Source organism: Cibotium barometz, chromosome 3 (genome assembly GCF_041138505.1).
Source record: "Cibotium barometz isolate CiBa-2024 chromosome 3, ASM4113850v1, whole genome shotgun sequence".
Taxonomy (NCBI): domain Eukaryota; kingdom Viridiplantae; phylum Streptophyta; class Polypodiopsida; order Cyatheales; family Cibotiaceae; genus Cibotium; species Cibotium barometz.
In genome coordinates, this window is record NC_141048.1 from 47,118,711 (window position 1) to 47,143,298 (window position 24,588).

The following is a 24,588-nucleotide window of genomic DNA, read 5'->3' on the forward strand; positions in this document are numbered from 1 at the left end:
GTGTGCAAGGGAAGTGGATGATTTAGTGAATAATGGGGGAACTCCTTATATAGTCCATGTGTGAGCTGGCCGACTGGCACAAGACAAATAAATAGGAGAAAATGACATAAAATACCAAATAAATGGTACAACCAAAATACACTGAGATGCATAAATTCTAATAGTCAGGTGGTGGTGGGAGATGATGGCTCTGATCCTCCTGTAGTGACGTGGGCGTGGGCAGGGACCATGGGGTTGGGGGCGTCGGGCTCTGCATAGCTCAATGGCTTTGTCTAGTGTCACTCCTCTTGGCCGAGCTCCTACGTCAGCCTGAAGGTCGGGTGTAGTGGGTGAATCTGCCCTTGTCGCTCTGGTCTGGAAGAAGTCGGTGAGAGTGCTCTGTACTGTTCCTTTGACGAGTACCGCTGGTCTGGGCTGCAAAAGGGACTCCCCGTGTCTATGAAGCTCCAGGAGGAAAATCCCCAAGCATCTCTGGTTTGGGAAATCCATGATCCTAGAAAGTGGTCCAAATCCATCTCAAAAGAGGCAGTGGAACCTCTCCCTCCCTAATCTCATAGTATACTGGGCATCTGCATACATAGTGGGCCTTTGTCTCAGCCTTTGTGTGACAAAGCTGGCATATCTTGTCTTTTGGTGCAGCTGCCCCCGACCCATATTTGGGTGTCTCCACTCTCAACTGAAGGGATGAGGTGCAGATCTGTCCAATCACACATTGCACCCCAAATGACAGATGTGTGTCCATGTAGCATGGGCGTGTGATGAAGCCGTCCTCTGTTAGGCGAAGAAAATGGTCCCTGTAAAAGGCCATCTTTGTCCCTAGGGGCTGTACGGGTGGGCGCCAGGTCCTCTGAGTATCTAGTCTCACGATGTCCTTCCTGATGACCCTGCTCAGCTCTGTGCGGCTGAGAGTAAAGGTGGGCGCCTCTGTGCTGTACTGGAATGGAGGGAGTGACTCCATCTACATGCCATGCATACTAAACCAAGTGCTCACACAGGCATACCAACATTGTGTGTCTCCGTCTAGTGCCAGCTGTCTCGAGGACTCTAGGGCGAGCCTAGGGTATCTGTTTGGTGGGAGCTCCCATAATCTGTGCCAGTACGTCACTGTCTTGAAAATAGCCTCTGTCACAATCAGTGTAGCCCCTATCTCCGCCCGCACAATCTCGTGTGGCACTGATGGCTTACTTCTAATTATGTGTGAGATCATCACCACTTGCGGCCTCTCCGTCGGCTTCCACCCATCATATACATCCTCCATGTCTGTTTCAGCTGGCTCCTCCCTCCATCTCCTCCTGTGGTATAAACTAGGACCCCAGATGGGAGCTCTATATAGTAGTGCGGGTGTGACTAGTGTGTCAAATAGCCAGAGCTTCGTCCTCAGCTATATCTGTGAGCACTGCCTCTCAAGTGAGCCCAAAGCTGCATATCCGCGCATCAATCTGGTTTTAGCTCCTTTCCGCATAGAGAAACGCTGTTCGGTAAAAGTGATCCCAAGGTATACATAAGAGGTCACATGCTCCACTGGCTCCCCACTATATGTAAACTATTGTGCAGATATGCCTATCCACTGCGGGGAGGTGTTAAAGATCATAACCTTGTTCTTCCCAAGGTTTACGATGAGGTCCCGATCCTTGCAGAAGGCCTGTAATGCATCCAAGTGTCTTTGCAGCCCCTCTGGTGAGTCAAAAATGAGGACAATGTCGTCTGCATACAATAGAATGGGTATCAAAACTCTTGCCAAAAGTGCTCCTGGACCTCCTTGTCTGCTGTCTATGTAGTCAGACACCTCATCAATGTAGAGCCCAAATAGAGTGGGAGATAAGGGACAGCCCTGTTTCACCCCGATATTTCCTCTGATTCCCCCCCTGTATGTCCTCTGATTCCCCCCTAGGGCCCGCACTTTGGCAATGACAGACTCATAGAGCGTGAGGATCCCCCAAAGCATCTTTGTTGGTACACCCATATCCTGGAATCGTTTGGTCCGTGGGATTGTGTCAAAAGCCTTGCAGAAATCCACAAAGTAGCAGTATATCCGATGCCCATGTGCTCTCGCCTCCTCATGATACCCCGTAATGTGAAGATGTGGTCTAGTGTGGAGTGTCCTCTCTGGAAACCTGCTTGCCTTGGTGCTCTGAGTCTCTACTCCTCAACCCATCTTCTGAGCTCATGCTCCAAGATCGATCCATAAATCTTGGCCAATGTGTGACCAATCATAATAGTCATGTAGTTACCAGGATTCATGGGGTCACCTGCTTTCAGAATGGGCACAGTGATATTAGAAGACTGACTGGCGGGGAAACCCTCGCAGATCCCTCGCATGTGAGAATTGCTCGGCAATCAGCCCATCATGATCTTGTGCTCTCCCATTATGCATCTTGTCAATAGCTTCTCTCACCGTGCTCAAGTGGAAGCAGGAGGAGTGGGAGGGGCGAGGCTTAGGAGGGTGGTTGTCCGGGGACGTGGTAAAGGGAGGTGGCATATGCATGCCATATGTCAGGTGAGGTGATTGGGTCGGTGGGCGACGATCTTGGAAGAGCCTCTAGGCGTCCTTGGAGTCCCGTCCCAGAAACAATTGGTACAATTGCTCCAGGTGAGCTAGGTAGGCTCGCTTCTTCCTCTGTACGAGACAATGGAAGATCTGTCGTGCCTGCTGGTGAGTAGTGGAGCCCGGAGCAACCCCCGCTGTAGGCGGGCATGGGTCTTGTGGCACTCCTAATCATACCAACTGTTCTGTGGAATAGTCCCTCCATGTGGTCCGGGGGTGGCTCTGGTGTGAGGGAAAGCAGCTGTGGTGGATGCGTGAAGGATGGCTGTAAGCTGTGGTAAGCTCATCAAGTGGGATGTGTGGGGTGAGGTTGGAGAGGGTCCGGAAAATGTGGTCAGAGTAGATGGAAGAGGTATCCCTGGTGAAGTGGTATCTCGGGTGGTGGTGGTGTGGTAGGGCCGGTGGCTGGATGGTGTACCGGCATGTGAGGGAGAAAGCTAAGTATGCATGATTAGCCCCAACATCAATGGGGCAGGGCGAAATGGTCAAATCTGAGATGAGGGGTGTCAAGGAGAGAGAGCCCACCAAGTAGTCCACTGTACTAGCTCCATGTCCGAAGGGGTAGCAAGTGAAGGCGTTGGAGCCAGGTCACTGGGCTAGGCCATTAGAAATGGCTAATCCATGAGCTCCTCCAAGGGTCAGGAGGTACTCCCCGGGCTGTCATGTCCTGTGATGTCCGCTCGAGATCTGTGCCCATAGTGTCGATCTCCCGGTACATGGGATCCTCTGTCTCAAAGAAGGTACATTTGCACTAACGGTGCGGGTGTTGAAGTCTCCAGCAAGGAGGATATCCCCTAGACTGGAGAACTTCAACATGTCCTCATAGAGTGGCAGGTTTGGAGATTCCCCACGGGTGGGATATCTGGATGTGGATGGTGCAAAGTAGCACACTGCAAGGTAGATATCTGGGGCCCTCTTCGTCCTGATCCTCACCCACATGAATTGTCCATCCTCATCCCGTTTGACCACCTATATCACATGCTGCAGCCCCTCTCTGTATAATATGCCACACCTCCTGAGCCTCTAGTGGGCAGTGGACGGACTCCCATCTATATCCCCGCACCTCAGGTAAATGGCTCCCCTGACACTGGTGTGTCTCTGTATAAAGGACCATGTCACGCCCTCTAAATGTTGCTTTGAACAGATGTGCATCTGTTCGTAGAGCACCATTGCAGTTCCAGACCACAATCTCTACTGTGGTCCCATAGGTCGCGCACCATTATGGAGAGTGCCGCTCGGTGATAATCACCCTCCCTTCTCTGTACACTGGCCACTTTCCTGTCTTATGCGCTTCCAGTATGTGAGGCATGCACTCCCTCCTGCGTGCCACCTGGGCTGGTGTAAGGTCATCCTCGAGGTAAGTCTTTTCCCCTTTTAATGTCCGTCTTTTGGTGAGGAATGCCTGCCGTGCCTCTACCCCCTCAAACTTGAGGATGAGTGCGTGCTCCTTTGTGGTGTCTTTCCCCACCCTCCATGCCTCAACAAAGGGAGTGTCGGGAATCTCCATGAGAGAGAGAGAGAGAGAGAGAGAGAGAGAGAGAGAGAGACATCTTCAAAAGACGCAAAGGGTCTATGAGACCAAAGAGTAATACAATAGCTCCATGAAAATACTTCTCCCAAGTTACTGTTGGAGAACAAGCAGCCCAGGGACAAAACATTGGCAAGCTGTCAAGCATATCTTTAGATACCTCCAGGGCACATAGACTTATGGATTGTTCTATGTCAAGGGGGTGACTTTCAGCTACGTGCTTACAGTGATTCAGACTGGGCTGGCGACTATGATACATGACAATCGATCAGTGGCTTCTGCTTTTTGTTGGGAAATTCTTCCATGTTATGGCTTAGCAAAAACCAACCTACAGTGGCGACTTCCTCATGTGAAGCTGAATACTCTGCAGTCTTCACAGCCGTGGTTGAGTGCATATGGCCGAGGAGGTTACTTGATGACCTGTATGCATGCCATCAGCAGGGTGCTACTCTTCGGGTCTATCCTCACACCATCAATAGGGATGATGTGACCCAAATATAGAAGTTCTTGTTTGAAGAAGTCACACGTAGACTCCCTTGCAAACAGCTTCTCTTATCTCTGAATATCCAAGATGATCTTGAGGTGAGTGGCCCTTCACCACCGGAGAAGTGATAAAAACTCAGTTTGATGGTTTATCTATAAAGATTTGTCTACCATCTGTATGCATGAACTTGCACCTACTGTTGGGCACTGATGATGTGAGTGGGGATGTCATGGCATGTAGTGTATGCCATGCATGATGGAACTGATGATTTGAAGCTTTGTGAGTATACTTTCATGTATAGTTAAGATGGCACTTTGGTTTGTGTTCTGTTTGGGAAATAACGTGATTTTTCCTTTGGTGTATAGAATTTTTGCAGTTGCTTGTACTAATGTGGGTCTCTTTGCTAGCAGGTATTCCACCTTTGTGAACTGGGAGCTGTGGTGGCCTAGTTTCCCAGTGCTAGTTTATTTCAAAGAAACCCAAACGAAGCCAGAAGGCCAAGTGCACTTTTTCCCTGTGATATTTGTAAGTATGTCGAAAAGGGGGAATTCTCACTTTCAACCTGTATGAATTTTATACATGTTATCGTCACAATTTTTATCTTTTGTTCTTAGAGGACATTTTTTAAGTTGTTCTTAGCTTTCGTCAGTTTAGAGGAGGTGGTTAGGCCGATTAAAGACTGCTGCTGGGGAGATGCAGTGCCATAGTATGATGTCCAGGCTGGTAGTGAGCACTCGTACTACCAGCAATGATGTACGTTTAGACATCATGCTATCATTCAAACACTTATCACCCTGAGAGTCACTCCATTTATTCGTAGCTTTTTCTTTCCCTGCATGCATGCTGTCAGGATGCTATTAGCCGTTGGCTAACCTCAAGATTTCCACCCATCCCTCAGTTTTTCTGGCCTCTCTAGGTGGCCCAAGAAGGCTGTGAAGATTACTGTGAGTTGGCAGCCCCATAAGAATTGGAAGCTTGTCGCTGACAGTGTTGTGTATTGCAACCCTGGCCAAGGAGCAAGATCCAATGGCCTTCAGTTGATTTCACGGATGGGTACTTGTTGCGGCTGGGCAGTGTGTAAAAGCCCTTAAATAGACACCCTGATTTCCTCCCCCCTCCACCCCCCCCTCCCCCCCCCCAAGCAATGATCCTTCTGTTAGTAGGAAAAACGAGAAAAATGTTATAAAAAATGCCTGTAAACATGTTCATACTGTGCCCAATCCATGTCCCCCATTGATGCACGTCCTGGGCACTTTTGGGCGCCTATTGGGCTATTAATAGGGTTGTCCACCGCCCCCGTTGTGGCCTTCCCACTTCCCTTAACCTCTTGGCTGTAGCTAGTACCTTTGCACAAAGGGTTCACACACAACCAACTGTAGACTGGCTGTCTGGGCACCTGACCATGAGTCTAACAAGTGTCCGGCAGTCTTGTATGTCATTTACAAATTGCAAGTGAGTTCTTGCGTGTGGGACTTGCACATTGACTTTACACTAAGACCTAGATGGAGCCTGGCGACATGTTCCTAGACTAGGGCTCACAAACTGAACATTGCCCATCAGAAAAGGTGTCCTGAGTGTATTGACTCTAGCGTTATGTTGACGTGGCACCCTAGTGCAATGGGTGTATGATACCCATGCTTGACCCAAGAGGAAGTGAGCGCATGTAGTGGTACTCGACGTGCTGAATCTCTAGGGCATCTATTCAAGTGCGGTGGCCTTCGTCCAGGTGCCAATCGAAGGGTTTTGGGGGTCTGCTGCTCACGAGGCTAGGCTGCAGCTGAGACTCCTCTCTTGCTCCTAGAAAGCATAGAGCCTATCCTGGGCAACCACTTGCAAATGGCTGATGTCCTAAAGGGTCTTGTCTAGAGCTGTAGCGGTGGTGCTTAGGGGGGAGGACTCCCATACCTCCTCCATGCATTGGCAAATCTCTAGGTCCTTGATGAGGTTATATGGGATCCTGGCAATGTGCTGACTGTCCTATTGCCAAGGGTCCTCCAGGTAGAAGAGTACCAGGGCATGGTCAAAGAAAGTGGTGTGAGCTAGGATGCCGTCGGAGCCTCCTCGGTCGCATGCCCACTCATCAAGATACCTGGGTTACTTGGGGTAAATTGTGCTTGCCTGTCCCACCAAACCCTTACCTCGGGTTAATTGGGGTATATTGTGCTTCCTTGCCCCACCAAACCCTTACCTCATTGCATATTATTCATGGATTCACAACTCATTAATTTGTTTCTTAGCATGAAGGCATCCATGGAAGTGCAGATAGCTAAAATGGAGGCTATATGTGCTCGTCTGGATAAGATGGACTCGGCACCTCGAACACCCAGTATTCCGGATTTAGAATCTACCGGGACCCGTGCTATGGAGCAAGTGTTGGACGATTCTGAGGACAAAGTGGAAAAACTTTTTGCAGGAGGAATTTTCACTCCTTTGGTTGTAGGCAAGGATGTAATGGATGAGCTTCGGTCCTAGTCCCATAGTTATCATTTTTCATCTGCGCATAGTTGGCAGGAGAGACGTTCACGTCACTCACGGACGATCTCCTTTGCGGAGTCCCTCTTGACTGGATTCTCCGGACAGTTCCCGCTCGCCTTCATCGGCTCAACATCGTGGGACTACCGGTTTGCCGAGTTCTTCCTCCAAGCCTCGTGAGGAACAAGCTCAATTAATGAAGCTTCTAAGGGCTTCCAGTTCAACAGGAAGATGGAGGGAGAAGTCATGACTCATAACCAATTGGACCCGCAAGATGGCTGCCACGTTGGTAGTAGCAGGTGGTTCATATATTTTTTAGCTTCATTTGGTGTGTATGGCTTGATGGGAACCACTCTCTTGTGGTGGGAAGACCACCTTAGGCACCACTTCGTGTTTTGCTGGGATGATTGCCGCAAGGCAGCCTCGAAGCAGTTTATGTTGGAAGGCCACATCGAGAGAGAGAGAGAGAGAGAGAGAGAGAGAGAGAGAGAGAGAGAGAGAGAGAGAGAGAGAGAGAGATTTTATTAACGTCTTCCAAAAGACCGAACTCGGCCTATGAGACAAATCGGTGTACCTGTATGGGGTATCCTCTGTCATTTGTGTCTGTCGTCCCCCCTCTGGAGTTGTCTGAGCCTGTAATGATGTCTCTGTGACGCTGTATGTCTAGAATGAATCTCCCCAGTATGCGCTGGTCTGCTGCCTCAAAGATCTGGCGTAGGGAATGCGGCTCTCTGAATAAAATGGGATCTCTCTCTCTCATGGCTGTATTTGCTCTGCATCTGCATACATAATGCTCCTCACTCTCCACCTCCTCTCTGCACAATTTGCATACCCTCTCCTCTCAGGGGATCCGTGCTGCTCTGCCAGTCTCCATCTCCAATCGATGTGATGAAACTCTAAGCTGACCAATAGCCACTCGGGAGTCGTGTGGTAAAAAGCCCTCCATGTATCTAGGCCTCTCTATAAATCCATCATCAATGATACTCATGAAGTGATCTCTGTAGTATAGCATCTTCGGTGGAAGAGGCTGTGTAGGCGATATCCATGTCTCTCGTGTATAGAGCTGCCATAGGTCTTGTCTCAATACTATGTTCCTCTCACTATGAGAGAGATGGATCTGTGGTGCATCCCTGTCATACTGGAATGGTGGTAGATGATCCATGTCTAGGCCATGCTGTGAGAACCAATGTGTGACCTGTGCATACATACCATGATCCTCTGTCTCCTGCCTCAGTCAGCTGTCTAGATGCCTCAAAAGCTCTGTATGACAATCTGTCCTGTGGCATCTCTCTGAATCTGTCTAGCAGGCATACAGTCTGGAATATGGCCTCTACCATCATAGGAGGGGCAGCAAACTCTGCTCGGATAATGTCATGAGGTACTGACGGTTTGCTGTGTATCATGCGTGCCATCATGAGGGCCTGTGGTCTCTCTATCTGTGTCCACCAATGGGTAGCAAGGCTTGGCGCCCATACCGCTGCTCCATACATCAGTGCCGGTGTGACTGATGTGTCAAATAGCCACCCCTTCGTCCGGGGCTCCTGAAAATGCGCTTGGTGGCACTGTCTCTCTAGCATAGCCAATGCTGCATATCCCCGTGTCAATCTAGCTCTGGCTAGTGAAACCATGGTGAAGCGTGTGGCTGCTATAGAGAAGATAACCCCTAGGTACACGTATGATGTCACCACCTCCACCTGGCGTCCTGCGAAAGTGAATGTCAGCTGATTCCTGCCGTGTCTCGATGTATGAAAGACCATAACCTTGGTTTTCCCAAGGTTCACAGTAAGACCCCTCTGTGTGCAGAAATCATCGAGTGCATGTAGATGCTGCTATAGACCTGCTGGAGACTCGGACACTAATACAATATCATCAGCATAAAGTATAATATGTACTGAGGTACCTGCTAAATCAACTCCATCTCCGCCTCCCCGTGTAATGAAGTCAGCCACCTCATCAATGTATAACCCAAATAGCGTGGGGGAAAGTGGGCATCCTTGCTTCACACCAATGGTGCTAGCAATAGTCTCGGACATCTGACTTGCCCAAAAACTTGCTCATATAATGCATAGATGCCCCATGTCATATCTGCTAGTATGCCAAGAGATTGCAGGCGCTGAAAGAGCCTCTCTCGTGGTACTGTGTCAAATGCCTAGCGGAAATCCACAAAGCAGCAATAGAGCTTTCTCTTCCTCACTCTGGCTTGATCAATCATACATCTCAAAGTGAATACATGGTCAGTGGTAGAGAAAGCTCTCCTGAAGCTTGCGTGTCCTGATGAGCGTAAACTTGCTCGCTTAGCATATAAGCTAAGCTCTTGCTCTAACACTGCACCATAGAGTTTGGCCAACAATGGCTACTAGTTCCACTTTCAATGCACTCACCTCCTCCTTGAGTGCTGTGTTCTCTTGTTCAAGGTCCGTGACCCGTGCTTCCATGTGCCGGTGTAGTTTGTCTTCCACCTCATTGAGGTTGGAATTGGATGTCTTCTTGTTCTCCTTGATTAGTGCCTTCATTGCCGTCTCGAGGGCCTCGAGTTTCTCTTGGAGACTCAGGGCCATTCCTCTAGATTACTCTGCAGTCCTTCCCACAGGCAGGGAGGAGAGAGAGAGATAGAGTTATGTTGCTGCCTTGGGGACCTGAGCACGGGTGGGTGGCGAAAGGTAGCAAATAACTCGTTGTATGAGAGCAAGCCTAAAGCTTTTCGGAAAGCTTCAAAATTCTCTCTTGGCAAAGCCTTCGTTGTTGGGTTTTATGCTGTGTATGCACCCAGAGGAGTGCTAGTGATCATCAGTAGATTACTGGGGCACTTTTTACTTCAGTTAGTGGAGGTTTTTTCCCCCCAGTTTAGGTCAGTTTCACTTATATGCAGTTTATAAGTGTTTTGGTCCACTCGGCACATTTATGGCCGGACATGTGAACACTTATCTTTTAGGGTCACTATCATGTGGCCATTGTACTTCACTTTTTATCATTGAAGCATAGTGGAAGTCGTGTTCACTCCTCTCTCTTGGTTTCCACGCCTGATTGCCTTCTGTAAACCCTAACCCTAATCCTTGAGTGCCTTCAATTGGTATCAGAGCCATTGCTCTGCCTTGCACTGCCCGTACATTGCCATTGTTGTGTGCCAGACTGAGGTCTCAGAACCTGCTGCCCGTACACCCACTGTGCGCCGCCTTCAGCTACAGCTGTGCGCCTGCTGCCCGTACACCCTTAAGCTACAGTCGTGCGCCGTACAGCATTCTGTTCAGTCAGCGCTCGTGTACCAGCCAGTCTGCGCCGCCTGCAAATAGCCGACTTCAGTACCCGTACTGTACCTGCAGCGCACTTGTTTACTGTACCTGCTTCGAATGGCCTGTCAGCACTCGTACTAGCTCTTGTCAACGCTGGTCGTCTTGAGTCCTCAGTCCACTACTGCAACAGGCGACTTGCTTCCGTACAGTCAGCGCCAACCCCTCATTCAGAACAGTGCAGCATTCAGTGCTGTGTACCTGGCGACTGTACCTGCAGAGATACGTCTGTATGCTTTCGTACCTGGCTTCCGTACAGAACCAGTAGACTGTACAAGCATAGTACAGTCAACAGTACTTGCAGAAATACCACAACCTACACAGTCATTCGGTGGTAAGCATTAAAATTCAGTTTTTGGGCATTTTTATTTTCTCTGTGAAAAATATACAGGTACAACAGGCAGATTTTCTAGCAAAGAACTATACAGGTTTTTTGCACAGTTTGGGTGCAGCAAATTTGGGCATTTTTGGGGCATTTTGGCATTGTGTACGCCATTTGCTGCTCTACTCAGTCATTGGTGCATTGAGCTGCACATTCAGAGGATTGAGAGTGCAGGCAGATTTGGGTGAACTGTATTCAGTGGAGTACAGTTGTTATCAGGGTTTCTGTTATTGGGTTTGTTGGTAAACAGGTACAACATTGTGCGTAAAGCATAATGACAAATCAACAGCAAAGTGATGTATTCACATATTTGTCTAAGGAAGACAAATTGGATGGCACGAACTACTCCTTGTGGAGTTTTATGTTGAAAAATGTGCTTGTGGCAAAAGGTCTTTGGGATTTTGTTAGTGGTGATGAACCACGTCCAGGTCCATTGGCTCCAGAGACTCCTCCCCAAGGGGGTGCTCGTGGACGAGGACAACAGGTACAGGCTCTAGGACAGCCATTGCCTGTTCAGAGAACAAATGCTCAAAAGACATGGGATGCCAGGGATGCACAAGCTTTGTCACTCATTGCATTGTCAGTACAGAGGTCCATTATACCTCATATTCGTTCAGCTGGCTCTTCACAGAATGCATGGGTGACTTTGGAGCAGATGTATGCTGCTCGTAATGAGGCTAGGATCTCATTTTTGAAAAGAGAGCTGGAAAATCAGAAGATGAATGAAGGAGATGATATGTCTAGCCACTTAAACAAGCTGCAGGATTTGAGAGAGCAACTCATCAATGTGGATGAGATTATTCCTGAGACAGCTTGTGTCCACCATCTTGCACTCTTTGCCAAGATCTTACTTGGCTTTCCATACCTCTTTGAACCTCAGCATGAGGAATGCTGTTGAACCCCTCAAGTATCAGGAACTTGTTGCTCTCTTATTACAAGAGGAGCAAATGAGGAAGAATATGAATGTGAACACAAATGCTGAACAAGCATTTACTACAGGTCAAAAGGGGAAAGGAAAATCTCAGCCAAAGAGTGCAAATCAAAATTCAGGTGATGGTGGTTCTTCACAGGATACCAAGAAAGGTGATGGACAGCCCAAGAAGAAGGGCAAATGTCATTACTGTAAGAAGCCAGGTCACTACATCACGGAATGTAGGAAGAGGATTGCCAAAGAGAAGGCAAAGGAAGCTGGGATGTCAGTTAATGATACTTCTAAAGCTCCTCCAGAGACTGCTTCTTTTGTTGAGGACAGGGATTACTGTTTTTATACATGCAGCTATGATGCCTCTTGGTCTTCACAGGCACTCAGTTTGACAGAGCATGCATGTACTTGGTATTTTGATAGTGGTGCCTCAAAGCATATCACATCTCGCAGGGATTTGTTTAGTCATGTTGGCCCTGCCCCTGTTGGCAAAACTGTTCAGTGTGCCAACAATGCTTCATATCCAGTTCGTGGCATTGGGGAGATTCAGCTCACAGCCATTGATGGCTCTATTCTCCGCCTTACAGATACCTTATATGTACCAGGGATAAAGAAGAATTTGTTGTCCATTTCTTCTTTAGCACATTGTGGAATGCAAGTCCACTTTGATGATGATAAATGCATGGTCAGAGACAAAGCTAATGCCTTGACCTTGATGCTTACTGGTACACTATGTCATGGACTTTATCAGTTGGATGCATTTCAGCTAGTGGATCAGTCTGCTTATAATGCATTCACTCTTACTCCAGCTATGGTTGATGCGGAGTTATGGCATGCTCGCATGGGGCATGTAAATTTTGGGAGTCTTATGCTTATGCAGCGACATAATATGTTTACAGATCTACCTCTCATGGAGAAGCCTCCAGATCATATTTGTGAAGGATGTATTTTGGGAAAAATGCACAGGTTTTCCTTCCCACGTGATCAGGCTCTAAGAGCAACTGCAAAGTTGCAACTTATACACAGTGATCTTTGTGGTCCCATGCAGACGAAGTCATTAGGTGGTTGCTTTTATTTTGCAACATTTATTGATGACTTCTCTCGTATATGCTGGGTCTATCCTTTGACACAGAAATCACAGGTATATGATGCATTTTTGGCCTTTGTAGCACTTGCTGAGACAGAGTCAGGATGCAAATTGAAGACTCTCCGTTCTGACCGAGGGGGGGAATATATGTCACATGTGCTGAATTCCTTTCTTGGGAGTAGAGGTATAAAACATCAGTATACTACTCCTTACACTCCACAGCAGAATGGGGTTGCAGAAAGGAAGAATCGGTCACTCATGGAGATGGCCAGATGTATGCTAAAGGCAAAAAGACTACCACATATCTTTTGGGTGGAAGCAGTAATGTGTGCTTGTCATATTTTGAATCGATGTCCCACAAAGGCATTGGTCTCTATCACTCCTTTTGAGGCTTGGCATGGCCGCAAGCCTTCTGTATCGCATTTTCGTATCTTTGGGTGTCTTGCATATGCACACATACCCAAAGAGTTGAGGAGGAAGCTTGATGATAAAGCCACAAAATGCATTTTTGTTGGGTATAGCCGTGAGAGCAAGGGCTACAGGTTATATGACCCACTATCCAGGAAGATATTCATCAGTCGGGATGTGATTTTTGATGAAAAATCAGAAATATCCATGGCTGGTTATGAGGCAAATCAGGCTGAAAATGATGTGTTTGAAGGTCTACTACCCATGGAGTTTCATTCCACAGTTGGTGATCCAACTCATGAGGGTACTGGACAGCTAGCAAATGATGTAGGTGGTGCAGAAATTCAGCAGCCAAATGAGCCAGAAGTTGAACCAAATATGGGACAGCAGGCACCACAGGTCAGACATATACCTAGATGGTATTTGAGGACATTACAGGACAGCCATTTAGAGGGTCCTCTTGCTGGTCGTACTCGTAGGGAGACAAGGACCAATGAGCATGCACACATCATGGATTTGAATCTGGTTATGGCAGCCAGTTTACAGGATGATGATGAGCCTGATTCATTTGTGGATGCACGAGATAATGTGCATTGGAACAAAGCCATGCAAGATGAGATTGATTCTATTAAAAAGAATCAAACATGGGATTTGGTTGATCTGCCCAAAGGCAAGAAAGCAATTGGTACTAAATGGGTCTATAAGTTGAAAAGACATGCAGATGGATCCATTGACAGGTACAAAGCCCGTCTAGTTGCAAAGGGCTATGCACAGAAGAAGGGCATTGATTATGAGGAGACATTTGCTCCTACATCCCGTATGTCGACACTTACGTGTGTCATTGCATTGGCTGCACATCGTGGTTGGGTTGTTCATCAGTTGGACATAAAGACTGCATTCCTACATGGGGACCTCGAGGAGGAAGTTTATGTATTTCAGCCCATGGGATTTGCAGAACATGGTCATGAGGGGAAAGTATGCAGGCTGAAAAAGGCCTTGTATGGTTTGAAACAAGCTCCACGAGCTTGGTATGCAAAAATAGATGCTTTTCTACTCACTCAGGGATTTGTGAACAGTCCATCAGAGGCCACTTTGTATGTGAAGAAAGAAGAGACAGATCTGCTGGTCATCAGTCTTTATGTGGATGATCTCTTGCTCATGGGATCAAATGATGACAAAATTGCAGCTTTTAAGGAGATACTGCAACAGACATTTGACATGTCTGACTTGGGCCTTGTACATTACTATTTGGGCATACAGTTTGTGCAGGATAACAGAGGCATTGGGTTGTTGCAATCACGTTATGTTGCTAAACTTCTGGAGAAGTTTAAATTTCAGGATTGCAAGCCTATTAGTACTCCTATGGAGCCTGGGATGAAACTGTCACTACAAGATGACAGTGTTTCCTTTGATGCCACTACATATGCTCAGGCTGTTGGGTGCCTCATTTACTTGTGTAATACAAGGCCAGATATTCAGTATGCAGTCTCTCAGTTGAGCAGATTCATGCACAGCCCACGGTTGTCACATTGGCAAGCTGTGAAGCGTGTATTCCGTTATTTGCAGGGTACCTCGTCTCTTGGTTTGCTTTATCCTGAGGGGGGTGACATGCAGTTACATGCTTACAGTGATTCAGATTGGGCTGGTGACTTTGATACCAGACATTCCACTAGTGGAAATTGTTTCTTCCTTGGCGCTTCATGCATTTCTTGGCTAAGCAAGAAACAGACCACAGTGGCCACTTCGTCTTGTGAGGCAGAGTACAGAGCAGCCTACACTACTACTGTTGAGTGTGTTTGGCTGCGTCGTCTCATGACTGATATGGATATTTCAGTGGAGGAGCCTACACCTATCTATACTGATAGTCAGAGTGCCATTGCTGTGGCCAGGAATCCTGTGTTTCATGCTCGCACGAAACACATTGAGATTCACTATCATTTTGTTCGGGAGAGACTCCAGGCAGGAGATATCAGTCTGATCTACTGTCCTACAGATCAGAATGTGGCAGACATCTTCACCAAGGCATTACCACGTCCGAAATTTGAAGCATTCCGCAATGCTTTGAATTTGTTTCCTTTTGGTGGATGATGTACAGTGATCACATATCACTCCAGGGGGGTTTGTTGGGTTTTATGCTGTGTATGCACCCAGAGGAGTGCTAGTGATCATCAATAGATTACTGGGGCACTTTTTACTTCAGTTAGTGGAGGTTTTTTCCCCCAGTTTAGGTCAGTTTCACTTATATGCAGTTTATAAGTGTTTTGGTCCACCCGGCACATTTATGGCCGGACATGTGAACACTTATCTTTTAGGGTCACTATCATGTGGCCATTGTACTTCACTTTTTATCATTGAAGCATACTGGAAGTCGTGTTCACTCCTCTCTCTTGGTTTCCACGCCTGATTGCCTTCTGTAAACCCTAACCCTAACCCTTGAGTGCCTTCATTCGTGAATAGATCTGCAACATTATCTTGTGTAGGGTAGTAAGATAAACTTATCTCCCCAGGAAAGCACATTATACCCCAATTAACCCTAGTGCAATGAAGAGAACCCAGTTACTCACTTTTCCCAACCGGGTAGCACATTATACCCTTATTAACCTAGGTGCAAAAAGAGAACCCAAATATTTACTTTTCCCAAATTGGGTTTGGTGGGGAGGGAAGCATAGTATAAGCCAATTAATCTAGGTGCAATGAAGGGAACCCAAATATTCACTTTTCCAAACCGGGTTTGGTGGGATAGGGAGGCGGATTATACCCACATTAACCCAGGTGCAATGAAGAGAACCCAAATAGTTACCTTTATCAAATCCAAACTTGTGCACTCTTGGAATCTAAGCGCTCTACTCTATCCAAGCAATCAACGCACATGGGTGCCAGAAAAGGGGAAAAAAAATACAGGTTCCCTAGGCTCTGATACCAACTGTAGAACATTTGCGTCTATGTGCTAGGGTTGTCAAGAGATAGAAAGAAGAGTGTGGTGGAATCACACATACAAAACACACATGAGTCCTAAACTACTGCTTTGTATTATGTACAAGAAAGAATTAATACAACTGAAATTCAAGTACAAGATGTGGCTGAGAATGGAGACATCAAATTACAGCCTTGTGACCTGCTGCACTCCCTTGGCTAGCACTTCGCCTATAGAGAACGCTCTGTGAAGTCCAACATTGAGAAAAGTAGATAAATATGATGATTTGGCTACCCACGTATATATATGCACCAATCCTTTTAGTCGGCAGTTAAAAAGCTGTCAGCCTGTTTTTATGCTCCATGATTGCTCCATGATTGCTTCATATGAGCCAATGACTGCTCGAGTGCTGGTTGATTGCTGCTATGCCTGGCCGCCTTCAGATGTGTGGCCTTACCGCCCACATTGGGAAAGGGCCCAAAGAGATGTGCGAGCCATGAGTAGCAATCACTGCTCAGTTTGCTATTTTCTCTTTCTTTCTCTCTCTATCACACACATCACCATGGATGTCTTCAAGCCTCCATAGTTGCTGGATCTGCTAACCCTAACCCTAGTTTTCGGCATCACTTAGCCCAAGGTGGCCATGCACATTATGAGGGAGAGCACACGGCCATCCATCGATGGACCCAGTGGCAGTCAGAGAAGTCAGTGGTGGGCACCAGCACGGCAATGGCAGCCAGATAAGTTGGAGGGCTTGAAGAGGCTCGGTGGGTGATGGTTTGTTGATGACGTGTGTCTTGGAGGTCTCCCAATAATTGGAAAAAGCCCATGGCCTGATCTCGGATAGGGGTGTCAACTGTGGTGTCGTCTCTACGTCATGGTTAATAAGCTAGGAGTGGATCAGGACAACACAAGCTTGGAAAGGTGCCACCACGTCGACGAAAGAGCTTGTCTTAACTAAGCGGCAGCGTAGTTGACTGGGGGCAGGTATGTCATGTATCAATGACACATTTTTGGAGCTATAATGAGATTGTAGATGTACACACAATCATGCTCCAATTCACCTAATTCTTGAGTTTGAAATTGTAAAAGAGGCCAAAGGTTTTTCGAGTGCAAGTTCTCGTGCTCTCAATAAAAATTGTGCATGATTCTACTCTTGCTTTCTTTTTGTTGTTTATAAAATGGAAATGAAAATTGTGTACAGTTTGATTCTTGGCTTCTTTTGTCATTCACAGAATGGAAAACAGCTGTATGATGTGATGGTCGAGCGGGCTGGGCGCTCGCAAAACAGTGCACCGAAATAGCCTTCCCTCAATGGGGGCACGGGCATGGGGCGGACGTGCACACACACGCTCTTTGCTCTACTCGTTTGTAACATACCAGTTCAAAAATTGTACAGGCCTTCTGAGTTTGAGTATCACATTGTAGAATATTCTTTGTTGCTCTGAAGGAGCTTTTGTGAAAGGTACTAAGTTTCACTTTTCTTCCCAAAAGGACTCTTCTTTTGAAGGCTGTTGAGAAAACTTTGCCGTTCAAGTGGAAGAAAGCCTTAGGGATACAAGTTGTTCTATACCAAAGGAAAATAGAAAAAGTGAAAATGAAGCTCAATCAAGTAGTGAATCTAGTTAATGCAACTTATGTCTCTTTCAGTGATAAAGCTTCTCTATGTAGAATTCATGGTGATTTTGTCATTTTCTACATAGACACAGCTTTGTTATTACTTGCAAAAAGGTGCATTTTAGGAGTTTAATTCCTCCTCGTAAATGCATTCTGCTTGCTCTTTATCTTCAAAAATAGTTGTTATAGGGTACTAAAACCTTTGCAAGTTCTTTTTTAGCTGTAACTTGAGGCTTTCTTATCTTTATGAAGTGTGGAAACTCCATAAAAGTCTAAAAGCCAATATTCAAAGCTATAGCTTGTAAGGCCTCTTTAACATATGTTTCTAAGTAGTTGAGCTTTTGTTTCGAAGCAATGTTACCCTTTGTCTATGAGCTTTGGAATACTTTACTTAGAGAGTTTGATGTATCCTAGTTATAGAAAGGGTTCATGTCCTCTCGGCCACACCTCTTTTTCTTTAGACTCTTGATCTTACCACTCTCTACACTTAGAGAAATTTGGAGGATTTGAAATCTCATACAAAAACGCTTCCAGGTCATGTGTTTGGTTATAGACTTGAGGAGGATAAATGTAAAGCTTCACAAATTTAAAAAACACCTTTACATTGGCCCAAGGCTAGAAAGCATGATGTAGACTCAAAAACTAGGAGATAAATCATTTCATTTGATGGTATTTTTCTTGCTAGATAACCTATGTGTATCCTTCAATGACTCTTTGTTTTGGTAAACAATTGAAATCCCTATGTGTATTGATTGTGTTGTGTTCCTTTCATGTATAAGTTTTAGAAAATTTTATATGATAATCGTCTTAAGCTCGGGTATGTATGTATGGCAAGAATAACCGTCATCACCTTGAATATTTGTAAGAATATATGGTAAATATATAAGAAATGTCTTAAGCTCGGGTATGCATGTGTATGTATGGCAAGAATAATCGTCATCACCTTGAATATTTGTAAGAATATATGGTAAATATATAAGAAATGTCTTAAGCTCGGGTATGCCTATGTTTATATGGCATGATGGTAAACATATGGTAAATATGAAGGAATTACTTTCTTTCTCACCTTTGCACAAGTAAAAATGAATTTTATTGCGCAATTTACTTGTTTGATTCTTTTACTTCATTGATCTATTCATAGTTAAATGAATTTTATTACTCAATTTACTAAATTTGATTGTTTTACTTCTTTGCATTTGAGGGCTACAATTGTAGGAAGATCTATTTGTTATCATTTCGGGGATTTTCAAGGTTTGGAATGTGTAGTTTTAGTTTATAGCCAATGTGGAGATCTTGTATGTCTACATTCTTTTAGTTTTAGGGATGTATGTTTGAGAGCATGCATCTATGCATATGTGTATATGCCATATTCTATATGGGTACAACATTTTTGTTCTAGTTTGCTTCATTACTCTCTCTCTCTCTCTCTCTCTCTCTCTCTCTCTCTTATGTGTTTGTTTTATCCTTTCAAATTTTTAATGTACTTATTACTAAGAATTTGGCTCAAGAGTTTGAACTCTCTTTTTGTAACCCAATAAGAAACTAATGAGAATATAATGATTGCATAGATAATTAAGAAGTCAAAGGGTTGCGACTCTAATGAAAGTAAGGAAGATTGTGGTGAGCTATGACGACGTGGTGTTCTCGGGACACCCATATCAAAGGGAGTGGAATTTTCCTCTGCTTCATCAACCAACCAAGAAACCATTGTACAACAAATATAATGGTATAAGGAGACACGTAAGCTACCTCTCACAAGGAAAAAGATTAGAAGGTGAAGATAACCAGTGTGCAAACCATAGGAGGTGGAATTACAAGTGAATATACTCCCACTCCATAGGAGGTGGAATAAGAAGGTGAAGATAACCCCAGTGTGTAGAACCAGATAAGGAAGTTATTTTGGAAGCATCTCTTTGATGATAATAATAATCCCCAATGTATGGAACAACAGACATCGATTAGAGGTGCAAAAAAGGCCCAAGAAAACCTGAGTACTTACGCACTCATGAAAGCGATGATGAAGGAATAAAGTCCCATAAGTCTTGGTGAGGTGTAAGAAGATGCAAAATGAATGGGGGCTATGCAGTCTTAGAGACTCCAGCATGAAGAACCTCACTTAGGACATTGTGAAGTACACATAAATGTAAGGTCATCAACACTAAGTGCACATACAAAGAAAAGTATAGATTTGAAGACTCAACTAATGGCAAAAGGATTTGCATAGGTTGAGGGTAATACACGATTGCCCTTGTAAAAGTAGATACCTGATGGATCTATACAAGACTCAACTAATGGCAAAAGGATTTGTCTTGTAACATACAATTGCCCCTATACAAGACTCAATTGATGGCAAAAGGATTTGTCTTCTAACATAGAATTGCCCTTGCGGAGAGGGGGTGGGGGTTAGGGGGCACAGACCCTAGCGGAGAGGGAGGCGGGCTAGCATAACGAGGCGGCGGCAAACAGTGAAGCGAATCAGCGAGGTGGAATCACAGGGCCTACCGGAGAGGAAGGCAGGCTTGCATAGCGAGGCGGCGGCGAACAGTGAATTGAATCAGCGAGGCAGAATCACAGGGTCTACCGGAGAGAAAGGCGGGCCAGCATAGGGAACAGTGAAGCGAATCAGTGAGGCGGAATCGACAAACAGTCAGGAGGGCAGCGAGGCGGAAGGGCTAGTGGGCGGCAACGAAACGAATCGGTGAATAGTCAGCAGGGCAGCGCTAGTGGGCGGCAGCAAGGCGGAAGGGCTAGTGGGCGGCAGCCAAGCGAATCGGCGAACAGTGAGCAGGGTAGTGAGGCGGAAGGTCTAGTGGGCGACATCAACGAACCGAATCGGCGCAGTCAGTAGGAGAGAGAGAGAGAGAGAGAGAGAGAGAGAGAGAGAGAGATTTTATTAACATCTTCCAAAAGACCGAACTCGGGCTATGAGAGAGAGAGAGAGAATGTGAGGGTTTCACCTCACAACCACACACGAGAGATGGAGATAGGTAGAAGAGTACACATAATTATCGGTTGGTGTGATGCAGTAACCAATCCACATATATCCATCTATCATAATAAAATGAAAGTACGAAGCAATAGATAGAGTGTCCTTTCACAATGGATATCCAAGGGCAAAAACCACATGGAAAAAAGTGCCCTTGGTTAGGTCTTGTTCACACGTACCACTACCGTAAGTGTGCATTTGCCTTCCAAGTGTGAACTTGTACCAGGTAGCAGATCACTCTTTGTATGAGAGCAAGCCTAAAGCTTTTCGGAAAGCTTCAAAATTCTCTCTTGGCAAAGCCTTCGTAAATAGATCTGCAACATTATCTTCTGTAGGGTAGTAAGATAAACTAATCTCCCCAGGAAAGCACATTATACCCCAATTACCCCTAGTGCAATGAAGAGAACCCAGTTACTCTCTTTTCCCAACCGGGTAGCACATTATACCCTAATTAACCTAGGTGCAAAAAGGGAACCCAAATATTTACTTTTCCCAAATTGGGTTTGGTGGGGCAGGGAAGCATAGTATAAGCCAATTAATCTAGGTGCAATGAAGGGAACCCAAATATTCACTTTTCCAAACCGGGTTTGGTGGGATAGGGAGGCGGATTATACCCTCATTAACCCAGGTGCAATGAAGAGAACCCAAATAGTCACTTTTCTCAAATCCAAACTTGTGCACTCTTGGAATCTAAGTGCTCTACTCTATCCAAGCAATCAATGCATATGAGTGCTAGAAAAGGGGGAAAAAAAATACAGGTTCCCTAGGCTCTGATACCAACTGTAGAACATTTGCATCTATGTGCTAGGGTTGTCTAGAGATAGAAAGAAGAGTGTGGTGGAATCACACATACAAAACACACAAGAGTCCTAAACTGCTGCTTTGTATTATGTACAAGAAAGAAGTAATACAATTGAAATTCAAGTACAAGATGTGGCTGCGAATGGAGACATCAAATTACAGCCTTGTGACCTACTGCACTCCCTTGGCTAGCACTTCGCCTATAGAGAACGCTCTGTGAAGTCCAACATCAGTGAGAAAAGTAGATAAATATGATGATTTGGCTACCCACGTACATATATGCACAAATCCTCTTAGTCTGCAGTTAAAAAGCTGTTAGCTTGTTTTTATGCTCCATGATTGCTTCATATGAGCCAATGACTGCTCAAGTGCTGGGTGGCTGACTGCTGGTATGCATGGCCGCCTTCACATGTGTGGCCTTACTGCCCACATTGGGAAAGGGCCCAAAGAGATGTGCGAGCCATGAGTATCACTTGTTGGGTATTTCGGAGTCTCTTTGTGTATCCATCGTATATATGTACCCTTGTTTGTGCAACCGCTTGTATGTGTGTGTGAACAGTCACTTATGTGAGTATGTGTGTAAACAACCTCTTATAGCTGTTTTTTGTGTGAATGTAATAACCAGTGATGTGATAGGGCTAGCCATGTGCTATTGCCCCCTTTAATGTGCACTTGATGTAAGGTTATCAATCAATGAACAGTTCATTGAGTCGTGCAATCATTGCTCAGTTTGTTATTTTCTCTTTCTTTCTCTCTCTATCACACACATTACCATGGATATCTTCAACCCTCCATGGCTGCTGGATCTGCTAACCCTAACCCTAGTTTTCCACATTACTTAGCCCAAGGTGGCCATGCACATTATGAGGGAGAGCACACGGCCATCCATCGATGGACCCAGTTGGCAGTCAGAGAAGTCGGTGGGCACCAGCACAGCAATGGCAGCCAGAGAAGTTGGAGGGCTTGAAGAGGCTCGGTGGGTGATGGTTTGTTTATGACCTGTGTGTTGGAGGTCTCTATGTCATGGTTAATAAGCTAGGAGTGGTTCAGGAAAATACAAGCTTGGAGAGGTGCCACCACATCGACGAAAGAGCTTGTCTCAACTAAGAGGCAGCGTAGTGGATTAGGTGCCCCAGCAAGGGAAGGGCAAACTAGCTAAACATGGGGGGGGGGGGGGGGGGGGGGGGGGGGGGGGGGAAGAAAAGGGAGTTTGGTGGCAGGTATGTCATGTATCAATGACACATTTTTGGAGCTATAATGAGATTGTAGATGTACACACAATCATGCTCCAATTCACCTAATTCTTGAGTTTGAAATTGTAAAAGAGGTCAAAGCTTTTTCGAGTGCAAGTTCACGTGCTCTCAATAAAAATTGTGCATGATTCTACTCTTGCTTTCTTTTGCTGTTATAAAATGGAAATGAAAATTGTGCACAGTTTGATTCTTGCCTTCTTTTGTCATTGACTGAATGGAAAACAGCTATATGATGTGATGGTCGAGTGGGCTGGGCGCTTATAAAACAGTGCACCGAAGTAGCCCTCCCTCAACAATGGGGGCACGGGGGAGGGGCGCACATGCACACACACGCTCTTTTCTCTACTCGTTTGTAACATACCAGTTCAAAAATTGTACAGGCCTTCTGAGTTTGAGTATCACATTGTAGAATATTCTCTGTTGCTCTGAAGGAGCTTTTGTGAAAGGTACTAAGTTTCACCTTTCTTCCCAAAAGGACTCTTCTTTTGAAGGCTGTTGAGAAAACTTTGTCGTTCAAGTGGAAGAAAGCCTTAGGGATACAAGTTGTTCTATACCAAAGGAAAATAGAAAAAGTGAAAATCAAGCTCAATCAAGTCGTGAATCTAGTTCATGCAACTTATGTCTCTTTAAGTGATTAAGCTTCTCTATGTAGAATTCATGGTAATTTTGTCATTTTCTACATAGACACAGCTTTGTTTTTACTTGCAAAAAGGTGCATTTTAGGAGTTTAATTCCTCGTCGTAAACGTATTCTGCTTGCTCTTTATCTTCAAAAATAGTTGTTATAGGGTACCAAAACCTTTGCAAGTTGTTCACTTTTAGCTGTAACTTGAGGCTTTCTTATCTTTATGAAGTGTGGAAACTCCATAAAAGTCTAAAAGCCAACATTCATAGCTATAGCTTGTAAGGCCTCTTTAACATATGTTTCTAAGTAGTTGAGTTTTTGTTTCGAAGCAATGTTACCCTTTGTCTACTATGAGCTTTGGAATACTTTACTTAGAGTGTTTGATGTATCCTACTTATAGACAGGGTTCATGTCCTCTCGGCCACACCTCTTTTTCTTCAAACTCTTGATCTTACCACTCTCTACACTTAGAGAAATTTGGAGGATTTGAAATCTCATACAAAAATGCTTCTAGGTCATGTGTTTGGTTATAGACTTGAGGAGGATAAATGTAAAGCTTCACAAATTTAAAAAACACCTTTACATTGGCCCAAGGCTAGAAAGCATGATGTAGACTCAAAAACTAGGAGATAAATCATTTCATTTGATGGTATTTTTCTTGCTAGATAATCTATGTGTATCCTTCAATGACTCTTTGTTCTGGTAAACAATTGAAATCCCTATGTGTATTGATTGTGTTGTGTTCCTTTCATGTATAAGTTTTAGAAAATTTTATATGATACGATTGCCCTTGTAAAAGTAGAAACCTGATGGATCTTTACACCACTCAGCTAAAAGGATTAGCCTTCTAGCATACAATTGCCCCTATACAAGACTCAACTGATGGCAAAATGATTTGTCTTCTAACATACAATTGCAACCGAATTGACCACAATCTTGGCCTTAATTGTATAGGAGAGTGGGTGGGGAAAGGGGCACAGACCCTAGCGGAGAGGGAGGCGGGCCACCATAGCGAGGCGGCGGCAAACAGTGGAGCTAATCAGCGAGGCGGAATCACAGGGCCTACCGGAGAGGAAGGCGGGCCAGCATAGCGAGGCGGCGGCGAACAATGAAGCGAATCAGCGAGGCGGAATCACAGGGCCTACCGGTGGAGAGGAAGGCAGGCCAGCAAAGCGAATAAGCGAGGCGGAATCGGCAAACAGTCAGCAGGGCAATGAGGCGGAAGGGCTAGTGGGCGACAGCGAAGCGAATTGGCGAACACTCAACAAGGCAACACTA

The 24,588-nt window shown here is 45.5% G+C and overlaps 1 protein-coding gene across 1 annotated transcript in view; it reads left to right on the forward strand.

The window, feature by feature from the left end:
• Positions 1-17,845, forward strand: part of LOC147640157 (uncharacterized) — a 33,620-nt gene extending 15,775 nt beyond the window's left edge. The window contains exons 7-8 of the mRNA XM_086777955.1: positions 4,968-5,082; positions 17,265-17,845. Coding sequence (XP_086634081.1) covers positions 4,968-5,082; positions 17,265-17,333 — 184 coding nt within the window. The 3' untranslated portion in view covers positions 17,334-17,845. The remainder of the gene's footprint in view (positions 1-4,967; positions 5,083-17,264) is intronic.
• Positions 17,846-24,588: the final 6,743 nt, after the last annotated feature.